Below are 21,990 nucleotides of genomic sequence, written 5' to 3' on the forward strand. Positions count from 1 at the left end.
CTGAAATTACTATTTCAATTCTTCATAAAAGAATGAATAAAAATTTTCCAACTACCATACTGAAAGGGCATTCATTATAGGAGATCTTAAAGGTGATTCATTCCACATTAAACTTCATGACACAGATGATTATCGGAAGGCAACAAACATGTAGAGAATATCGGAATGCCATTTTATACATATAGTATGAAGTCTGAAAAGATTATAAAGGCAGAAATCAAGAAACTGTTGTCAAATACTGCAATTTCTACTATTGAAGACAAGTTGAAAACTGTAAGCATTCCATTTTACTAAGTATTTAACAAAATATAGAAACGGCTCAGTCACTCTCTGCCCATGTTCCTGGTGGAAACTTTCAGAATAGAGGAACGCCTCTAGAAACTCACATACTTTCTATTAATAAGAGTTGTAGTGTAGGCCTATTGCTCAAATCCTGTCCCAGTGGTATGTCAAACGTACCAGCATTATGCACACAACCAGCAAATGTGCTTTAATAAGCACAAGTGTATGAAGCGTGCTCAATTCCATCCAATTTGGCAATATGAGTATACTAAACAACAAGGTCCGGAAAAAGCATCCTCTGTGGTACGGACCATATCTCAGCATATAAAAGATGTTTAATGCATCCTAAAAATAATAAACAAGTTAAAAAAAAAAAAAAATCATTCAAACCCACCATTCTCAAAAACAATGACAGTGATTTTCTGAAACTTAGTCCTACCAAGACCACAGAATTGGACCCAGGATAGAAAACATTCAAAGCAAGAAGAAAAACCTCAAAACAAATCCAAATGAGGAAGAAATCCCTACTTCTGGAGAAAGCTTAATAGACTGACTAAATAAAATATAAAAATTCTCACTCTATCATAGAAAAAACTGCATAAAAAGCACAGCAATGATGTGTTAATGCTAAATGAGACTCATCTTAGATCAGGGAACATAATCAAATTACATGGATTCAACCTACCTACCCCAGACAGGAACCATAACCGAGGTGTTGGCACAACTATTCTCATTAAAAATCACCTTAAATACAGCCATGCCATTACTTATTACTAACTCTCTTACCCAATGGACCCACTGCAGCTCTTATTTATGGTGGAACCACTACATTAAGATTTCATTCTTTACTACAAACAGCATTAAAAAGCTACTTTGTGAAACTGAGAACTATGTAAAAAGTACAGCACTGATGTATTAAAGCTAAATAAAATTCATCTTAAACCATGAGATATGGTCTACATACATGGGTTCAACATACTTAGCACGGACAGAAACCATCACCTCAAATACAGCCATTACTTATTACCGATTCCCTTACACATTAAAGCCACTGCAGCTCTTATTTATGGTACTGCCAAGGAAACATTTTTATTTATCTTTGTACACAATTCACCTAAAAACATTATGTCAAATCAAGACCTTCACAATCTGCTGAAGTACTGACAATAATTACAAGAGACTTTAACCTTCTAAAACCGGGCCGAAATTCTCATAATATAGCCTTCAGACCAGTGTGATCCGAAACAGTTTTGCCCCCTCTTTGACATTTTCCTAATGAGAAAAGTCGTTAGTCCCCCTCCATGGATGAAGTAAAATTTACATGTTTGTCGGACACTTACATCCCATAGTAGAGGGGTTGCTAGATTTGCAATTTTTTCGATGATTATTTTGCTTTCATTTAAATGAAGTTTTAAATAAATAGAGCATAAATAAATATGCAGTACTGGATGCATATCCAGTGCACAATTTATTTAGAACGAAATGTATGCAATGTTTATATTTCACTCACTATTTCTAATCAATCTCGTAAATAATTTGTGAATTTTTTAACTTTGTTTTCACTCTTCATTTATATTCACGTATTTTCGTATTAGAAATCGAGAACAAAATTTAACAAAATATAGTAAAACGGACTAGATTTGTAAGTCTGCAGGCTGGAATGCGATTTTTAATAACATATTTTCATTAATAAAATAATGGTAGTGACTAATTTAATGAAATAATAATAATAATATTTATTACCATTAGATGATTAGAATGAGATTCAATACAATTAGATTTTGAGATGAACTTACAGCAATAATAAAGCTTTACATAACAATAACAGAGATTTAAATCTGCTTTTCTCGATAATTTTGTTATTATAATATAAAAATCAAAATCCGAGATACATTTGGTTGCGTTTAATCATTTAACTTTAACAAATATTACATTGGACTATCAGGCAAAGAAGGTATATCTTTAACGAGAATTTTTCTTTGTAAAATTGGCTTTTGTTTATGTTAGCAGAGAAAAAAATCCATGACCTATACATGCAATCATCAAAAGAATTTTGAGAACAGTTTTAAATGTTCATGAAGAATTAATTAAACGTCAGTTTCTTTTCATAGGTAGAAATTTCATCTAAAACCATCCAAAGATTGAAGTCTATTTCATTTTCAACGAATATTCTATTTGCACGTAATATATTTTCTAATTTATTTTAAAAAGAGTAATCTTTCACGTTTTCAAAAGAATAAGGACATACTGGGTGTTGACACAATGTAGTAAATCTGTTTTTCATATTTCTTACAGTAATGAAAACGATTACCCTGGAATATTTTCAAAGGAAAATTAAGAAAACCGTTTACGCCAAATTTTGCATAAAGTATCTTCTCGTGTATTTTTTTATTTAAAGTGTGGAATTTTCTCTTTGAAAATATCAAAAATCATGAACGGAGCAAAATTAATTCATGAGAAATAACTTTGAAATGCAATAATTCCATCGTAATATGAAATAGTGGAGAAAAGTGCAATACAGTTTATTTATTCACAAATAATCCCCCTCATATGTGTAATTTATGTACTGTCGATTGAGAAATATAGGTTTGTAAATTAAACCGGTTATTTCAATACTTTTAATTTATCAATATTTTTACAGGCTCTTCAGTAGAGCAGTAAAGGTGGCTGAACACTTGTAGCTCGCTTGGGTTTGAATCCCGGCTAAATAGTTGGATTCACGGTTTTTGTGTAACATAAATGCAAGCCAGCTTCTCTTAGAAAGGTCCTCCGCGAAGGCATAACTCCCCTTATACAGGTAATTGTTGTGTGCTTTGATGTAATTCAATAAGCGAACAAAATTAATCCAATCAAACCCGAAGAACGGATTGATTACAGGTGGAGTTTTCCATCAGGAACGTAAATGCGAGCAATTTTATCTTAAAAAGGTTTACACGAAAGCATCCATCCCCTTAAGCAGATAGTGTTCGCGTGCTTTTCCGTAATCCAATCCTAATTTTCATACATTTAATAGTAAGTTGACATACACCTTATTACAGACAAAATAACAACCTTTTTTAAAGATTTTTTTTATTAACTTGTCTGAATTCCCTTTATCTCTTGAGGAGTATAAGAATTTCAGCAAATAAAACTGGCCGAAATTTTATACAATGTAACTGATGTTTTGATTCAATTTAGAAGTAACATGAGCTTTACTGATATTTAAATACTTTTTGGCAGATCTCATCCTAAAAGAGGTTCTAAAGATAAATTGATTTAATTTAATTTACAATCAATGAAAATAATTGAAAGCAATCACTGAATGAATGAAAATCACAAAAACTATTATGCATACAATTGTCCTTATTTATCTCCTGATAAATCAGACAAAATTGCCTACATAATAGAAGCACTTTTAAAGAGTTAACAGTTCTTAAGAGTTTTATGCACTCCACAAAAAAATGTCAAAATAAAATCTTATTATTCATAAGTATGAAGAGGAAGTAAACGATAAAAGTGGGTTTACCTATTTTCTAGAAGGGCATTAAATCTAAAATATTAATCTATTTTTATTTGTTATGATTAAAAAACATTAAATATGGTAAGCTTAAAGAGCGTGCAAAATCGCTGACGTTTTAATCATAGCAAAAGTCAGTACTAAAAAAATTAGCATTAAAATTATGAGACAGATTGAGAAAGAGGTGGCCTCTATTTGATTTTCAAGTATATTGGCGCGAGACGAAACCCGTGGTTTTTGCCAAAATGTAGCCCAACTGATAAGAAGAGGGAAATAATGCGTAGCCAGCGGCTACTCTGAGCAGCGACAATGGACCACCCAGAGATCTACAGATAGACGATTCTCTAAAATGGGGAGGGCATGGATGGTACGACAGTTGTACCAATGCTGGCATCTGAGAAAGTCATTCTCCTGGTACAACTGCTGTACCAGCCGGCTTCAGAAAGTTAACTCAAAGAGTTCAAGCTAGCACTCTAGATACACCAACAACAATGGCAGAATCCTGCAGAGTATTGCTACCCAAAATAGTATAAAGATAACAGAACCTAGTATGGTTAACAGGATACACAACAATGCTTCTACTGAAGTCCTAGGTATCCTTCTCTTAACCCCTTCATGACGGGTGTACCATATATACAACAGTACTTAATCCTCTTATGCAATGGCATGCCGTTTAGTGCAACTCACCTTCGAAACAGTGTGTTGTTGCAGCAGTACTATCTCGCAAGACTGGGTATTTCGCATAGCTAAGCCTAACTATAAAAAAAATTCATTAAAAAATTTTTAACAATTGTTTTTATTTTTTATGTAATAGTATCTAACAGTAATATAATCATAAATACAGAATATCAAGAGATTTTGAGAAAATTTTAATTAAAATCTAAATGCAAAATAAAATATTTGACTCGTTTTGATGAAATATTGTAAAAAACTTACTTAAATCTATATCTAAACATATGTAAAAAATAATAAAATATATTATCAATTATTATAGCATAAATGATTCAGAAAGGAGACTAGGTGATAATCTAGTCGCTATCATTTCATTAGTTATGAAACATATTTTCAGGTTAAACTTTCTATCCCAGTATCTTTCTATTCAGAATTCTATACGAGCAGAATAATTAATTATAGGAATCCCTTCATTTTAGCCCCATCTAGAGGAAATTTGTTGATTTTGGATGAAGATGGATTTCCACTTATTTTTTGTTGATACAGATTATTAGTTTCTTTAACTATTATGTTCATCAGATTATCGAGAAAAAAAAAATGGTGAAAAAGTCAATTTCATTAACATAACTTTGAATTATGTTTACTTCTGCAAGTCCCGCAAATTCATAAGGCTTCAATTACTTAACAGATCAAGCTCATGATGGAGTAGCTAGCCCCTGTTCTGCTGGATTGTGAGGTGAAAGCAAAACAAACTTCCAGTTCAGTCTTCAGAAAATTTCAGTATCAAATTTGCTATTCTCACTTAAATCAAGAGGTTTCAGTGTCAAAATAGTCACTTATGGGCTTTATAATTCGAATATACTCTTCTTTCGTTAAAATCTTCTTTCTCTTAGACATCGCATTATTAGTTTAACCTTCTTACCCAGAGCAAAAAACTTACGTCTGCTATCTAAAGAGGATGCAAACTGAATAGTTCCTAAAACTGCAGCTCCACTCCCAATCTTCCCATAGGGGAAAAAAAAAAAAAAAAAATTGAAGCATCAGAAACTGTTCAATGTTTATATCATGTGAAGCCAACTGCGTGTCACTTCAGTTTTGTTTACTTTATATCGTCAGCTCATATATCTAAATAAATCGCCAAACTCAGAAAGTACTTCACAGATACAAGGTCAACAATGAATATATTCAAATCAGATAACTCTAGTGGACACGGAGTACCATCTAGTGATTTAAAAACATTGCATGTTTGAAAGTGCATATATGCCACATCTATATGGAAGAACAATGCAAGCGACAATGCATCAGTGCATCACCCAGCTACAAGTGACATTTGGGACTGATGGCATGTACGACACACCCATCTGCAGAGGGTTTTTAGTTCAGCAACATGCCATTGCGAAGGGGTTAAAAATATATTTTTTATCAACTGTTTTGATTTTTCTTCTAATACTATGTAACAGTAATATAATCATAAATGCAGAATATCATGAGATTCTGAAAAATTTTTTAATTAAAATCTAAGCACAAAATAAAGTATTTGACTCATCTTGATAAAATACTTCCTTAAATATATATCTAAACATATGTAAAAAATAATAAAATATGATTAAATGTTATAACATAAATGATTTGGAAAGGAGACAACATGTGATAATCTAGTCCCTATCATTTCATTATCATGAAACATATTTTCAGCTCAAACTTTTTAATCATTCCCAGCAGAACAATTAATCCTAGAAATCCTCTAATTTTATGCACATCTACAGGAGTATGTTGATTTTGGATGAAGATGGATTTCCACTCATCTTTCGTTCATAGAAATTATTAGTTTCTTCAATTATTATGTTTATATGTAAAAAAGTTGAGAGACAACATGAATTTTGCATATTGATTAATTAATTAAATAAATTTAAAAAAAATTTAAAAAAAAATTATGTAAGAGGAATGCTTAAAAGATAATGCTAAAAAATACATTTGACACTATAGTTTTACTACTTTAGTAAATTACTTGTTGTTACATGATTTTACATTTTTGCTAAAGAATTTTAGTGTCAAATGTATTTTTTAGCATTAGCTTTTAAACATTAAACATTTGACACTATAGTTTTACTACTTTAGTATTACTTGTTGTTGTTACATGATTTTACATTTATGCTATTATATATATATATATATATATAATAATATAAATTATATATATATATATATAATATATATATATATATATATATAAAGGTGGAAAATTCACTTTCATTCACAAAACTTTGAATTAAGTTTACTTCTGCAATTCCTGTAAATTCCATAGGCTTCAGTTACTTAACAGATCTATTCGACAGGTTCAGGATTCGAGGCTTGGCAAAGGCATTGCATATTTTTTCCAAGTTCCAGCATCGATATAACCTAATGACTCTACATTGGCATCCAAACTAAAAGGCAGTGGATGATATTTTGTTGCCACCAGAATTTGGTAATTGGGTCCCCTAATCTTCAGCTGCCTTTTAAAAGGGGGTATATAAGGTATTTTACCCCTCCTTTCTACATGCCTTCATTGTGTAACAAGAGGCATATTCGATACGTATTCGAAATGTTCAGGGTTCGAGTCTCGGTGAAGGCACTGCACATTTTCTTTACATTCCAGGATTGATAAAACCTAATGAGTCTACACCACAAAGTAGCCAATGACATGTGGGTACAAATAATCAAAAATTACCTTTCATTATTATTATTACAGCTAATATATTCTTGTAAACCAACTGAAATTTTATTTTCTGATTACTGTGCCAACTCTACACTGGTGTCTCTAAAATATTGGATGAATTTTTAATCTATGAAGAAATATTCTTATAAAGAAAAATTTTTAAATATAACTAAGCAGACTTACTGATCTTCAATTTGACGCTTTTCATGATCACTCAAGAAACTTTTTTCAGCTTCCAGGTCTTGCAAATATGTAAAATATTTCTGTTCTAATGGAGTTAAAGGCTGAGTAATAACTGGTTTTCTTTCCAGACACACAGCACTAACTAGATGCCACTGAGAAAACCCCCTTTTTAATGAAAGTATAGCTGATGATTCTGGGTTGAATAATGTCCCTGAAATAAAAATTTTAGTGAAAGAGTGCCCTAAAATGCTAAATGATAACATATTACAGTACAAAGTCCAAAATCTGAATGTTCATTATCCGGAATGATCTAAAATGCGGACCTCAAAGCCACAAACATTTTTTTTTGTATGCTTTAAGCATTTGATTTTTAATTCCAAAATAAAACGTGGAGATTTTCATATAAAAATTCTGATTCTTAATTTCACTTAGGCACAAAATAAAATACCTCGTTATGGAAAAACAATCATGTAAGCATACATTTGTGAGATTAATAATTTGGCTCCATGGCTGAGTAACTGCTTGGCATACATCTCAAACCCAAACACTCACCTATTTTATATCCCTGACGCCGCCCTGATTTTGCTTTCATCACCGCATGTTTATCATGACAGCTTCAGTAATAACTCATGCAGTAATGTCTTAACTTTTTTTATATTAGTAATTGAACAACAAAAGTAGGGCAACCTTTTATGCTAACAAAACGCTTGGTGACAATTACAGATTTTTAAATGCTCTAAGAAATGTTGACAAGGAAAAATTCAACAAAAATTTCTTTTCATATGCTAAAAATAGATTTTGTTAATGAAACTCATTAGCTGAAAGATTACATTTAGTGATATTTTAATTAGGAATAACTGATATGTTATTCACCATAAACCCAGAAGCGGCGGCAGAATATGTCGGCACAGGATGGAAGAATTTAGGGAAGACGAAATTTTTGGAATTTGGGGAAGCACAGAGCGGCCAAAATTAAGAGGTGAGAAGTTTTTTTATGATTTAGGGAAAGCACTGGGATGCAAAGTTTAGGTGTGGTGAAAATTTAGAACTTAGGAAGGCGCTTTGTAGCAGAATTTAGGACCCATAGAGACTGCATCAGGCGGTATTTAGCGCCGGACCTAGATAAAGCGTTAAGTATATGTGGGAGTTTATTTATTCAGGACTCGGATTAGTTTTAAGCATGTGCAAGAAATAAACATAGGTATAGTAAGTAACTAAACTAATACAGGCTTAATTCAGTACACAACAGAAGCAAGACAAAATTTAGCGTAACAACTTGGCTTTCGTTGCCAATCTTGTAATACAAGATAATAATGTATAACAGATGCTATTAAAGCTAGACTAAAATTATCTTTACTGATTCTAAGGTATTTCAGTTAATGTAGCGGACTGCGCTGTTTCCCAATCTCCTAATTTGATCCAGCTTATTATTTTTTGCAGACTGTTATTATTGGGCAATTTGATAAAAACTAAGCTTGAACTTTCGATTATGTCGAAAAGAGTTTACAATTCTGGGGCTGCCAAAGGATCTACAAAGCAAAATCATGCTTTGATATCCATTAAACAAAAAGTGAAATTGCTGCAAAAAATGGATAAAGGCATATCTGTTTCAAAATTATGCGAGGAGTATGGCATTGGAAAGTCAAATGTATATGACATAAGAAAAAAGAACTTTTAAAATTTTTTGTGGAAGCAACTTAAACAACTTACATTGAAAGAAATGTTTAATAAAGTAAACAAATAAATATCAAGCTTTTTTTTTTTTTTTTAGAAATTTTGATACCCTTTAGATCATAACTGTTCTTTATTTCATATTTTTAATTGTATAATTTCTGCATGCCATCTTACCAGATTTAAATTGATAATCTAATACAGTACAAAGTCTTTAATCCGGACTCGTCGGGACTTCGGTGATTCCGGAATAGGGATTTTTCCGGATTATAGATCATCAATTTAAATCTGGTAAGATGGCATGCAAAAATTATACAATTAAAAATATGAAACCGTAATTTAAGAAATAAAGAGCAATTATGATCTAAAGGGTATCAAAATTTACACACACACACACACACACACACACAAAAAAAAAAAAAAAAAAAGCTTAATATTTATTTGTTTACTTTATTAAACATTTCTTTCAATGTAAGTTGTTTAAGTTGCTTAGTTTTTTGTGCTAATACTTTCTCTTTAATTCTACAAACAGACATAATTTCTTGTTCAGTTCCACTGTTCAAGTCCTGTAATTGCTGTGTTGAGAATACCGACTAACTTGTCAATCGAAATTTTTTCGTTTTCAATAACCTGTCACTTTTTTCACTATTGGAAGCGCTACATTGAAACATGCTTTCATTTTGTAGATCCTTTGGCAGCACAAGAATCGGAAACTCTTTTTGACATGATCGAAAGTTCAAGCTTACTTTTTATAAAATTGCTCTAACAGTCTGCAAAAAATAATAAGCCAGATACAATTAGAAGATTAAGGAACAACGCAATCTGCAACATTAACTGAAATAAATAATTAGATAATTTTAGCCTAGCTTATACTGTCCGTTATACATTATGCACATGTGTTAAGGTATTATGCACATGCGTAAACGCATATAAGCATGTGCAGGAAGTTTGTAGCTTTGAGGTTCGGATTATGGACGTCTGGATTAAAGACTTTGTACTGTATTCGGAAAAATCCCAAATCCAGAATCGCCCAAATCCAGTCCCAACGAGTCCGGATTTCGGACTGTACTTACATATTAAATTGGTTTAAAATTTTAAGCATATTTATAAAAACTTAATGACTTAAAATTAATTAATTGAAAAACCATTATGCATATGCAAAAGTATAAATCTCAAAAATGTTAAAGCAGATTTAATTTAATAAAACTACAGAGTGGAATTAACTCAAAGCATGAAATACTAGTAGATACTGTACACTGAGATCACTATATAGTGAAACCTGTCACAATAACCACCTCTGATAGTGACCAATATTTCTAGTTACATAAGTAAAAAAAGGTACTAAACATCATCACTGATTATGCTTTCTACAGTTATTACCTTAAATTTATCTGGAAGTTTGGCTGGTTGTCTTGGGAAGGTTTCACTGTATTAATAAGTAATAAGGAACACATTTTTCTACATTTGGCCAAGAGTTGCTCAGTAACTAACTAAGCATGAATGTTATTTGGAATGATTTGCAAAATAGAAACAACAGTTTATTTGATAATAATTATTTTGTTTGCTCCTGTCATCTTAGAAGAAAACTGCATCTAAGTGTATAATTAAAATTACACATTATTATCAGACTAATTAGACAAATTCTGTATTTTAAATCTACTTAATACAGTCAAAAGTCGTTAATCTGGACTCATCGGGACTTCGGCGATTCCGGATTATAGATCATCAGTTTAAATTTGGTAAGATGGCATGCAGAAATTATAAATTAAAAATATAAAACCGTAATTTATGAAATAAAGAACAATTATGATCTAAAGGGTATAAAAATTGACAAACAAACAAACAAACAAAAAAAGCTTAATATTTATTTGTTTACTTTACTTTCTTCGCTATCGGAAGCGAATTATAATGACGAGGAATTTGATTTAAATCATATCAAAGACGGAGTACATAGAGATGAAATACTACATTTAGTAAGGAATTATAAGCCAAATAAAATAAAAACATCTGCCCTGAAGATAAGGATAGTGCTGACAGGTCAACTTCCAATTCAGTGCGCGCCATGGCGTCCCCCCACCACAGAGCAGTGTAAAATTGATAAACAGATTTTGGAATGGTTAGATAAACAAAGGATATGCCTTTATCCATTTTTTGCAGCAATTCCACTTTTTGTTTAATGGACTTAGAAACATACTTTCGCTTTGTAGATCCTTTATATATTAGTAAATATATATCGGAAATTTTATTTGACATAATCGAAAGTTCAAGCTTACTTTTATAAAACTGGTCTAACAGTCTGCAAAAAATAATAAGCCGGATCTAATTCGAAGATTAAGGAACAACGCAATCTGCAACATTAACTGAAATAGATAATTAGATAATTTTGGCTTAGCTTATACCGTCTGTTATACATTAAACGTGCATACGTAAACGTATTTTGGGCATGCGCACACGCATATTTGCAGCCATAAAGGTCTTACGCGCATGCTTCAACATGACGCATGCGCAAAAAATTTTGTAGCTTTGAGGTCCGGTTTATGGGTGTTCGAATTAAAGACTTTTGACTGTATTAGCTATTTCTTCCCTTTAAGTACATTATCTGGGAAAAGCTAAATATTACATTTTCTATCATGTGTAAATTAATCATTCTATTTTGCTGATATTTTAATGACAAATCAGGAAATCATTTCCTAAATTTTATCACTTTCTGAAGATTTAGATTGACTGGTGTAATTTTTTTACAACTTTGTACTGCAATTTATATAAGTCATGACTAAAAAATACAGACATATATATGCAGATGGATTTTAAAATAAATGCTAAATTATTATCGACAAGAGTCATAATGACATATAATATGTTTTAATAAAATTGTGAAACAGTTCCTTCATAAATTTATTATTCATAATTATATTTTCCAATATAATATAGTAGCAAATTATACCTACAGTTTAGCTATTAAAATGCGCAAATAGAATATCTAACTGATTTCCATATAACAAATATCTTTATATATACAGGGTTCGTACACATTACTGCACACGGAAATTCGTACACATTACTGCATATGGCTGTAAGTAATTTTAAGGACTTTTAAGCATTAATGAAAAAAATTAAGGACCTATGACCAAATGGAAACTGAATAAATTAAACTAAAAATATTATATCTATGCCTGAACTTCACTTTTTAATACCATCCTAAAAATAAAAGAGATCCGTTAGCAGGATGCATTATTAATAAATATAACTTAATTAACATAATTATTAATACGTTTGAGAATAAAATACATATTATTAAATTTATCAAGTAGCATTAAATATTTTACACTTATAATAAATAACTGGACACATTTGAAAGAAGATAAGTGACGTTTTAGTTATGTTTTACTAAAATTTTTTTTTTATGTCTCATTTTGTCACATACTTGCTCAGTCTAGAGCAGGGATGTCAAACTCATAGGTACACTTAAGCCAAACAAACAATGTTTAACTTTAGGCAGGCCGAAAAAAAAAAAAAAAAAAACCAATATTCATAGAAACGTAGATTTATTTCGAATAATACAATAATAAACATATATATATATATATATTTATATAGAAAAGAACAAGAAAAATTTAATGTTTACGTCCTCATACTTGACATCTCTTCTCTGCTATTATCTTTCCTATTTCGAGAGAAATTTTGTTTGCAGTGATAACTTTCAACGATGACCCAAGGTGAGCATAATTAATACGGTTTCTAATAGGAGACTTATTACCTTTCATGACTGAAAATAACTGCTTGCACCGATAAGTGCTACCAAACATGGAAATAATTTCATATGTGAATTTTCAAGTATTTTCAAACCTGGATGGTAAATATTTTTAAAATTCAGGCACGCCCACTTCAATGAATTTTGCTTTCAAATTTGATTTGCATTGAATCTCGATCACCTCCATTTGCGTATGGCTGGTTACCAAAAGCCGAAGGTAGCTGAATGCAAGCTACTCGCACGCATTTGTAATTTAAGTAGTGTGTGTGTCAGCTCGCTGTGAGTAATCTAACAACACTGAACAAATTATCATTAATTACTTAGCAGTAAACATTTCATTTTTTTCTTCGCCGATATTATATATTATTATTTGCCAATATATTGGCTGGGCCGCAAAAATATTTGTTGTGGGCCGCGAGTTTGACATCCTTGTTCTAGAGGTTTAGTAAATGGTAAGTAGATTTTTATGTCAAGCAGCATAGGTTAAAATGAGCATTAAAATCATAATCAGCATGATTCATAACAAAAGACTGAATGTTCTCACCACTGCTGCTTGCCTAGAGAGAGACCAGCTGATTAGATCAAACTTGAAAGGCCTGATGTAGGAACGATTGGCAAGTGTTGAAAGTCAGGCTCTGTTTGATGCAGTTAGTGTCGTAGCTTCATGTACAGTTCCAGGGGTTGTAAACCCAGTACTTCAAGGTTCCAATAAGCCATTAAAGCACCAGAGGTGATAAGTTGTTTTGTATTACTTTAAGTCTCAGTAGATGCACAGAATAAGTTTTACTTGAATTTTTACATTTTTATATTTTATCTTGTGACCAAAGTGAGTATTAATGAAAGGCAATAACTCACTTTAATAAGTAGAGATAATTTTTAAGGGTAAGCAGTTAGTTATAAATAATTAAATTAGGTAGTTTGATAATCTTAGTCATTATGGATTTACGTAACCACTATTAAATTTTATTTTTTAACAATATTTGTTAAAAAATCCCTATTAAAACCAAAAGCTAATAAAATTTCACATTTAAAAATATATATAATTTGTACACATATTCTGAAATGATATTACGATAATTACACATTAAAAGCTACAAAACATTTATGTTTTGTAACAACAAAATATTTATCTGTCATTTTAATTTGAAGCCCTTCCAGACATTTTGGCTAGTTTATACCGATTTCCTTCTCTCTAAGCATCTTTTCTAACACTTAAGAGATTTGTCTCAATATACAAACCAATGCTCTCGCTAGTTTCTGCGTGCTTTATCACCGAAGTTGTCAGCCTCTCCACAATGTACCTATGAGAGTTTAATTGATCTGGTAAAAGTTAAATAATCCCAAACCCCCGACAGACGTGAAGCATATTATCACTATGTATGAAATTAACTACAATATCAGACAAAGGTTTAAATAAGCCTCTTATTTAAAAAGAACTTAGAACATGAAGGCATGTTCTGATGCTAACAAAATCAATTACAGCTCACGGTGACGTAATTAAACAAGAGCAGTCAAATTCAAACTAATAATGTGGACTGGTGCTCAAAGATTATATAATTCAATTTTAATTCAATCTTGCTCAATAACTCTATCATATGAAGAAATAGAAATGGGAAATTATAGTAAAGGCTGAAATCATAAACAAATGGGTAACTTGCATATTAATAACTGCACATATCTTTGAAGAATAATTTTCTTTATGTATTCAGTTTTTTCAACACGTTTCCTTTTCATTTTCAATTTCTTTATTAACAAAAAAATCCCTTTCTATAATCCATGCCCACGTGATAAGATCAGAAGCATTTTTGATATTTTCCATGCTTGTGTATAGTGAAAAGTAGAGAAAATAAAGAGAAGATAAACATGTTAAGATTCTAGTATCAGAAGTAAAACATTCAAATATTATGTTTTATTGTTCTTCCAGATGCTCCCCAAAAAGTGCATTGCAAACTTTCTGTAAAATACATCCATTACATGTTTTAATTTTGTCACATATTTCTCGAATCTTCTAGAATCATGGGTCTATAAATTTTCCCTTCAAATCCTTCTAAACTTTCCACCAAGCTGCGATGTCTAAAATCCTACAGAAAAATTATCCCTACCTTATTCTGCAACAGCAAAAGCCAGAAATATTTTGGAAAAAAAAAAAAAGGGGGGGGGGAAGGAAAAATTATAAAATTAATTTTATAGAGAAACTGATGCACATTCTGAGAATTTTGAATATTCTGAGACAATTACATGGGAAAAACTCTTACTATGAAAAAATTAAAAACAAGACATTTTTAATTAATTACACAGCTAATTTTGTTTTTGCTTGTGCTTTATAGCATTATACCTTGTTTATTTTTCAGATTCAAAATATTGTATAATGAGTTTCCAAAATGAAACTTTATAATATGACAGCGAAAAATAAAAATGTTTTATGTTAATGTTTTTCTAAAATATAATTTCAATATATTACCGGTTTAATCCTAGTATTCGGTGCACAAGAGATTTGGCGACTTCATGATGAGCAGTAAACGGGACATATACCATGAGTAGTTAAACGGGTCACTTTGGTGTTGGCGATAATTTTCAAAATCGCGCCAAGGCTGCACCGTATACTATAATTTTACCATATTACCGTTATTTTAATGAAATTTATCAATGTTACGATGTTTTAAAAAAAATTGTCGAAAAATTCTCAGATCTCGGAATTAAAACGTTTCTATAGAAACTAATCCTAAAATCACCCAAATGTTGAAAAGTCGCCAAATTTAGGACCGTTTAATAAAAGAATTCATATCCCCAAAAACTAAAACTTGTTTAAGAGCTCTTTATTACAAAAAATGAATTTAGAAATGCTTATGTTTCACTTCTTGCTTAGAAACTCGAGTATCCCATCATTTATATTAGAAATAAAAACAAATTATAACTCATGAACCCACTGAAAAAATAACCACATACATTCAGTGAATTACCAAAAATATTCCTCCAAAATGCTAATTCACACTCAAAATGAGAATCGTAAAAACAGACAGACATTTCAGATGATTAAAATTAAGGACTTTTAAGGACCAAAAATCAATTTAAAAAAATCTAAGGACTTTTAAGGACCGTACAAACCCTGATATATGGGTGATTCCTAGAAACTTCCCCTTCCTTTTTTCTTAAATCAAGGAAATGTTTTAATGAATTAAGTGAGCCCAAGTTTGAGTGAGCCCTAATTTGAAATAATTAACAGAATATCAATTTATGCTTTGTATTTAGAAGGTGATTCTTAGTCACCAGATAATAGCAATTCAATCCTATTGCACAGTATTTAAGTTTGATATTTTTATCTATTATCTCATCGCAACCTAAAAATTATTGAGATACAGTCAAAAGTCGTTAATTCAGACCTCAAAGCTACAAACTTTCTGCGCATGCGTGTAAGACCTTTACGTCTGCGAATATGTGCATGCGCAAAATACGTTTACGAATGCGCGTTTAATGTATAACGGACGGTATAAGCTAAGCTAAAATTATCTAATTCAGTTAATGTTGCAGATTGTGTTGTTCCTTAATTTTTAAATTGGATTCGGCTTATTATTTTTTGCAGAATGTTAGAGCAATTTTATAAAAGTAAGCTTGAACTTTCGATTTCGATTATGTCAAATAGAATTTCTGATATATATTTACTAATATGTAAAGAAATGCTTATGCGAAAGTAAATGTTTTACATTCGCATAAGCATTTCTTTACATATTAGTAATTTTAAAGCGAAAGTATGTTTCGAAGTCCATTAAACAGAAAGGGGAATTGCTGCAAAAAATGGATAAAGGCATATCCTTTGTTTATCTAAACTTTAAAGTTTGTTTATCTAAACTTTGTTTATCTTTAATGCCGCGGCAATGAATTGGAAGTTGATCTGTCAGCACTATCCTTATCTTCAGGGCAGATGTTTTTATTTTATTTGGCTTATAATTCCTTACTAAATGTAGTATTTCATCTCGATGTACTCCGTCTTTGATATGATTTAAATCAAATTCCTCGTCATTATAATTTGCTTCCGATAGCGAAGAAAGTGACAGAGGTTATTGAAAACGGAAAAATTTTGATTGACAAATTATTCCGTATTCTTGACACAGCAATTATAGGACTTGAACAGCGGAACTTTGTAACTGAACAAGAAATTATGTCTGTTCATAGAATTAAAGAGAATGTATTATCACATAAAAAATGAAGCAACTTAAACAGCTTACATTGAAAGAAATGGTTAATAAAGTAAACAAATAAATAATAAGCTTTTTTTTTTTTTTTTTTTTTTTTGTAAATTTTGATACCCTTTAGATCATAATTGTTCTTTATTTCATAAATTACGGTTTCATATTTTTAATTTTATAATTTCTGCATGCCATCTTACCAGATTTAAACTGATGATCTATAAACCGGAAAAATCGATAATCCGGAATCGCCAAAGTCCCGATGAGTCCGGATTAACGAATTTTGACTGTACAATTTCCTTTTCCAAAGGTGAACTGCAAAGTAAATTTCTTAGTTACAATGTGCAACCCATGCTACTGCAGATGCTGGGTTCTGAAACATAAAAACTATCCAATTATATATCCTTTTCCAATTCCCCAATTCCAAATTTTCAGTCTCTTATCAACTTTAATTGCTAATCAATCCTTGCAGCCAACCTTTGAAGAATTACTTAATAACCAAGTAAGGTAAGCACAAATATCTTCTTTGGAGACTGCTGCAAATACACATATTCTGGAGATAAAAGAAAAAGCTTAAAAAAGAAGGAATGAATTAAATAAATAAACTTACTCAAAGAAGAGAAAGGGGGAAAAATAAGTAGATGATCTATCACTACAGTATATAGTGACTTAGAAGCCAAGATAATACACGATTCAAACTTGATCAAGCAATTAAGCCTTCGAATACAACTTTTCGGATCTGTTCACAATGAGCTATATTAAACAGTATTTATTAACTAGATTTCAAAAATTATTCTTTGTTTTCATAACCTCATTACAATGCTGATTGAAGAATACTTAGATAATTAAAGAAATTAAGAAAACAAAATACAGTCAAAAGTCTTGAATCTGGACTCGTCGGGACTTCAGCGATTCCGGATTATCAGTTTTTCCGAATTATAGATCATCAGTTTAAATCTGGTAAGATGGCATGCAGAAATTATAAAATATGAAACCATAATTTATGAAATAAAGAGCAATTATGATCTAAAGGGTATCAAAATTTACGAAAAAAAACTTCATATTTATTTGTTTACTTTATTAAACATTTCTTTCAACGTGCGCATGCATAAAGCATACATTATGCACATTCGAAATTAGAAAATTGCAACTAGAAAACTATTTGATGTGTATTCATGATATTTACAATGACGAGGAATTTGATTTAAATCGTATCAAAGACAAAGTACATTGAGATGAAATACTACATTTAATAAGGAATTATAAGCTGAATAAAATAAAAACATCTGCCCTGAAGATAAGGATAGTACTAAAAGATCAACTTCCAGTTCATTGCGCACCGCGAAGTGCCCCCCCCCCGCAGAGCAGCGTGAAATTGATAAACAAATTTCGGAATGGTTAGAGAAACAAATCACCTCTCTGTCAATTTCTTCATGCCTTTATCCATTTTTTGCAGCAATTCCACTTTTTGCTTAATGGACATCGAAACATGCTTTCGCTTTGTAGATCCTTTGGCAGCTCTAGAATCGGAAATTCTTTTTGACATAATCGAAAGTTCAAGCTTACTTTTATAAAATTCCTCTAACAATCTGCAAAAAATAATAAGCCAGATCCAATTAGAAGAATTAGATAATTTTAGCTTAGCTTATACCGTCTGTTAAACATTATAAGTGCATGCGTAAACGCATTATGCGCAGAACGTTTGTAGCTCTAAGGTCCAGATTATAGATCATTCTGGATTACGGACGTCCGGATTAAAGACTTTTGACTGTATTTTAAATATCAAGATATATACACAGCAAGAAACAGTAAATATCATAATTGGATAGAATTACTCACATTGTTCAATGCAATAAGTAGAAATACTCTTTCCAATGAGAACTGTTGGAATATTACTAAATAATTTTTCTTTTAATGTTGGAGAGAAAGGAGGTTTATCACAGCCTGGTAGCCTAGAGTGGTGCCAAATGGTCCTCAACAAAAAAAGATTTTCTGGAATTTTTTTTGATTGATTTCTGGGAAATATATTTTAAAATTGTAATTATTGTAATGTAATCACTTATTTTCTTTCTTGATTTGTCTACTAATATGTTATAAATGATTATGCTTGTAGTAAATCAATCAAATATCTTCAAAACTTTCTTTCTTTTTGAACACTTTATTTTTCTGAAATAGTGATATAAACTCTTTTGCAAAAAAATTGAAGTACAAAGAAGGACTTTCGTGATCCTGACAAAATTTGGTATGCGAAAACATCTTGATCGAACATGCAAATGATCTAAAGCAAATGAACAGAAATTGAGATCACAGCGAGCATTCACAAAGTATAAAACCAGTAACAGAGGCGGAAAATTTATCTTTTTTTTTTTGGTTGCTGCCATTGTAATTCCGTAAAGAAGCAACTAGAGATGCCATTACGATGATATCGAAGACCTTACTAACAACTAAACAACTTCGAATGTGGTCGCATTGTAGGGTTGCGTGAAGCTGGGTGGTCATACCGAGCTATCGGCCACCACCTGCAGCATACAAACGCTGCTGTGCAAAGATGTTGCCAGCAAAGGTTGCTACAAGGAAATTGCCGACAAAATGAAGGCTCTGGAAATAAATGCAAGGCAAGATGGGATAATTGTTTGCCAGGCCCAAACCGCCCCAATGTTATCATTGCCCACTATTAAACGCACTACAGCCACATCTATACCTCCCGTGGTACCGTCCACCATTGCATGGCACTTGTCCGAGACAGGTTACACTAACATAGGCCTCTAAGGCGTTTGCCTTTGACCCGACAACATCGGCGCAGTCGTCTGGAGTGGTGTTGCAGCCGATCATCATGGCTGCCATCAGACTGGCATCGTATAGCATTCAGCGATGAATACCGCTTCACTCTTGAAGCAGATGACCAACGAGTTCGTGTCTGGAGAGGACGGGGCCAGCGGTCCCAATCAGCCTTTGTTTTACAAAGGCATACAGCCATAACCTCTGGCATGATGGTGTGGGGTGCTCTTTCTTATAACAGCAGGTCATCTTTAGTCACCCTACATACATCTTTAACAGCAGGTCATCTTTAGTCACCCTCCATACATCTTTAACAGCTCAACGATATGCTGATACCATCCTGCGGCCGGGTGCAATACCCTTCATAGCACGTCATCCTGGGGCCAATTTCCAACAAATAATGCCAGGCCACATACCGCTCGCATATCTCTGGACTGTCTCCGTGCGGTTGATACTCTTTCGTGGTCAGCAAGGTCACCAGACCTTTCACCAATCGAGCATGTCTGGGGCATGGTAAGCCACCACATTCGGGCACCACAAAATATCGCAGATCTGGAGCGACAACTGATGAAAGTCTGGCAGAATGAGTCACATGATGATATTAGGAACCTCTACCACTCCTTGCCTCAACGAATTCAAGCATGCATTGCCGCCTCGGGTGGTTCAACCAACTACTAATTTGAACACTCAATGGGTGATTGCGAGCCATGAACAGGTACTATGACCTTGATTTTTTAATTATTTTATTACCTGTGTATGAGCTATACACATATTCAATTTCATCAAAAACAACCACTTCCTGCATGGTGCTTCATTTTTTTTTGCAAAAGAGTGTATTTTTTAAAACAAAATGCATATACAGCTCACACTTATTTTAATGCAATAACAAAGTATACAGTATACTCTTACACTGTAACCCCTTCAACCTTGAACTATTATTAATTTGGCAGCTGAACTATATAACTATTGATATATTTGATATGCATTTTACTTTTTAACATCTACTCTATTCTATTATTCAGATAACAATGTAAGAGTGAAATTATTAACAATGCTTAATAAAATAATTGAAGAGATAGACTATATTCAAATTTTATCATTACATTATTTGCAATAAAGTAAGGATGACTGCACGAAGTTCTTCAGGTTGAGTTTATCAGGTATCAGGCATCTCTGCTAAATAGCATTTTGTGCCAAATGCACCAAGTCCAAAGCTTCCTAGTTCCATTAGTTTTGGTTGGCCACTTTGTTTATAAAATCTGACAGCTCCTTAATTGAGCTCAGGTGTAATTCTTTAGTACTGAGAATGCCTAAAGCAGTCAAGAGAGTGAGGGCAAGAGCATCACACTCAGATATAATTTGGCGTGCTGTTTCTTCACTCTTACAGCATTTTCTGCATATAGGGTCATGTTGAATAGCATAAAGGTGTTTTCTAACATAGTAGTGCCCAGGGATGAAGCCCATAATTATTTGTATCTTCAGTCTTGGGCACCTAAGGATTTAAGAGGCTATCTTAGCAGGTCTGATAATCACACTTTTAACACGTTTTTATCCAGAAGAATCAAGCCAAACTATTCATTTCCTGTTTTTCCCATTTAAGGAAGATACTCTTTGCAGTCTTCACATTGATACTACAAAAGGGTTCCACACCTACTGGATTAAAAGATGATCTCTGTTTTGCAAGTTCATCTGCCTTTTCATTACTTTCAGTTCCGTTGTATCCTGGTACCCAGATTAGGATTACCTTGTTTCTAGTTGCCAGTTCTCTTAGAAGGTTTCTGCAATCCAAAACAATGTTAGATTTAATTTGAAATGAGTATAAAGCCCGCTGCTAGACTGTCACTAAAAATGAGAAACTGCTTATCATAATAGCTTTTCTTTTATTTATATGTAGACAGTTAGTAATAGCGAGAACCTCTACCTGGAAGACAGTAGCATACCCCCTCCAAGACCTCTATACAGATTAATTCTGGGTGATATACCATGTAATCCGAGTCCTGAGAGGTTATCTATTTTGATCCATCTGTGAGCAAGACAAGATCATCAGTATTTAAATTGAACACGTCATTCCATTCATCCCTAGCAAATATGTATGTCATTTCCATGATGTCTGATGAAAGAAAGCATCAGGAAAGCAGAATCATGGATTTTCTTAGTAATACGGGTATGACTTTTACCAGTAGGCTACCACTGATTTTGCAGCATCATTCTAGCAACACTGCAAATGATGATGTCCAAGGAAGTCTTATCTAATATGATCTCTAATACTCTGAAG

General features: G+C 32.1%; 1 protein-coding gene across 1 annotated transcript in view; it reads right to left on the reverse strand.

The window, feature by feature from the left end:
* Positions 1-21,990, reverse strand: part of mRpL46 (mitochondrial ribosomal protein L46) — a 57,539-nt gene that overhangs the window by 26,516 nt on the left and 9,033 nt on the right. The window contains exon 2 of the mRNA XM_085813915.1: positions 7,332-7,542. Coding sequence (XP_085670041.1) covers positions 7,332-7,542 — 211 coding nt within the window. The remainder of the gene's footprint in view (positions 1-7,331; positions 7,543-21,990) is intronic.

The sequence above is a fragment of the Stegodyphus dumicola genome, chromosome 3 (genome assembly GCF_044657685.1).
Source record: "Stegodyphus dumicola isolate Sdum_Otavi_A_Nest chromosome 3, ASM4465768v1".
Lineage (NCBI taxonomy): Eukaryota > Metazoa > Arthropoda > Arachnida > Araneae > Eresidae > Stegodyphus > Stegodyphus dumicola.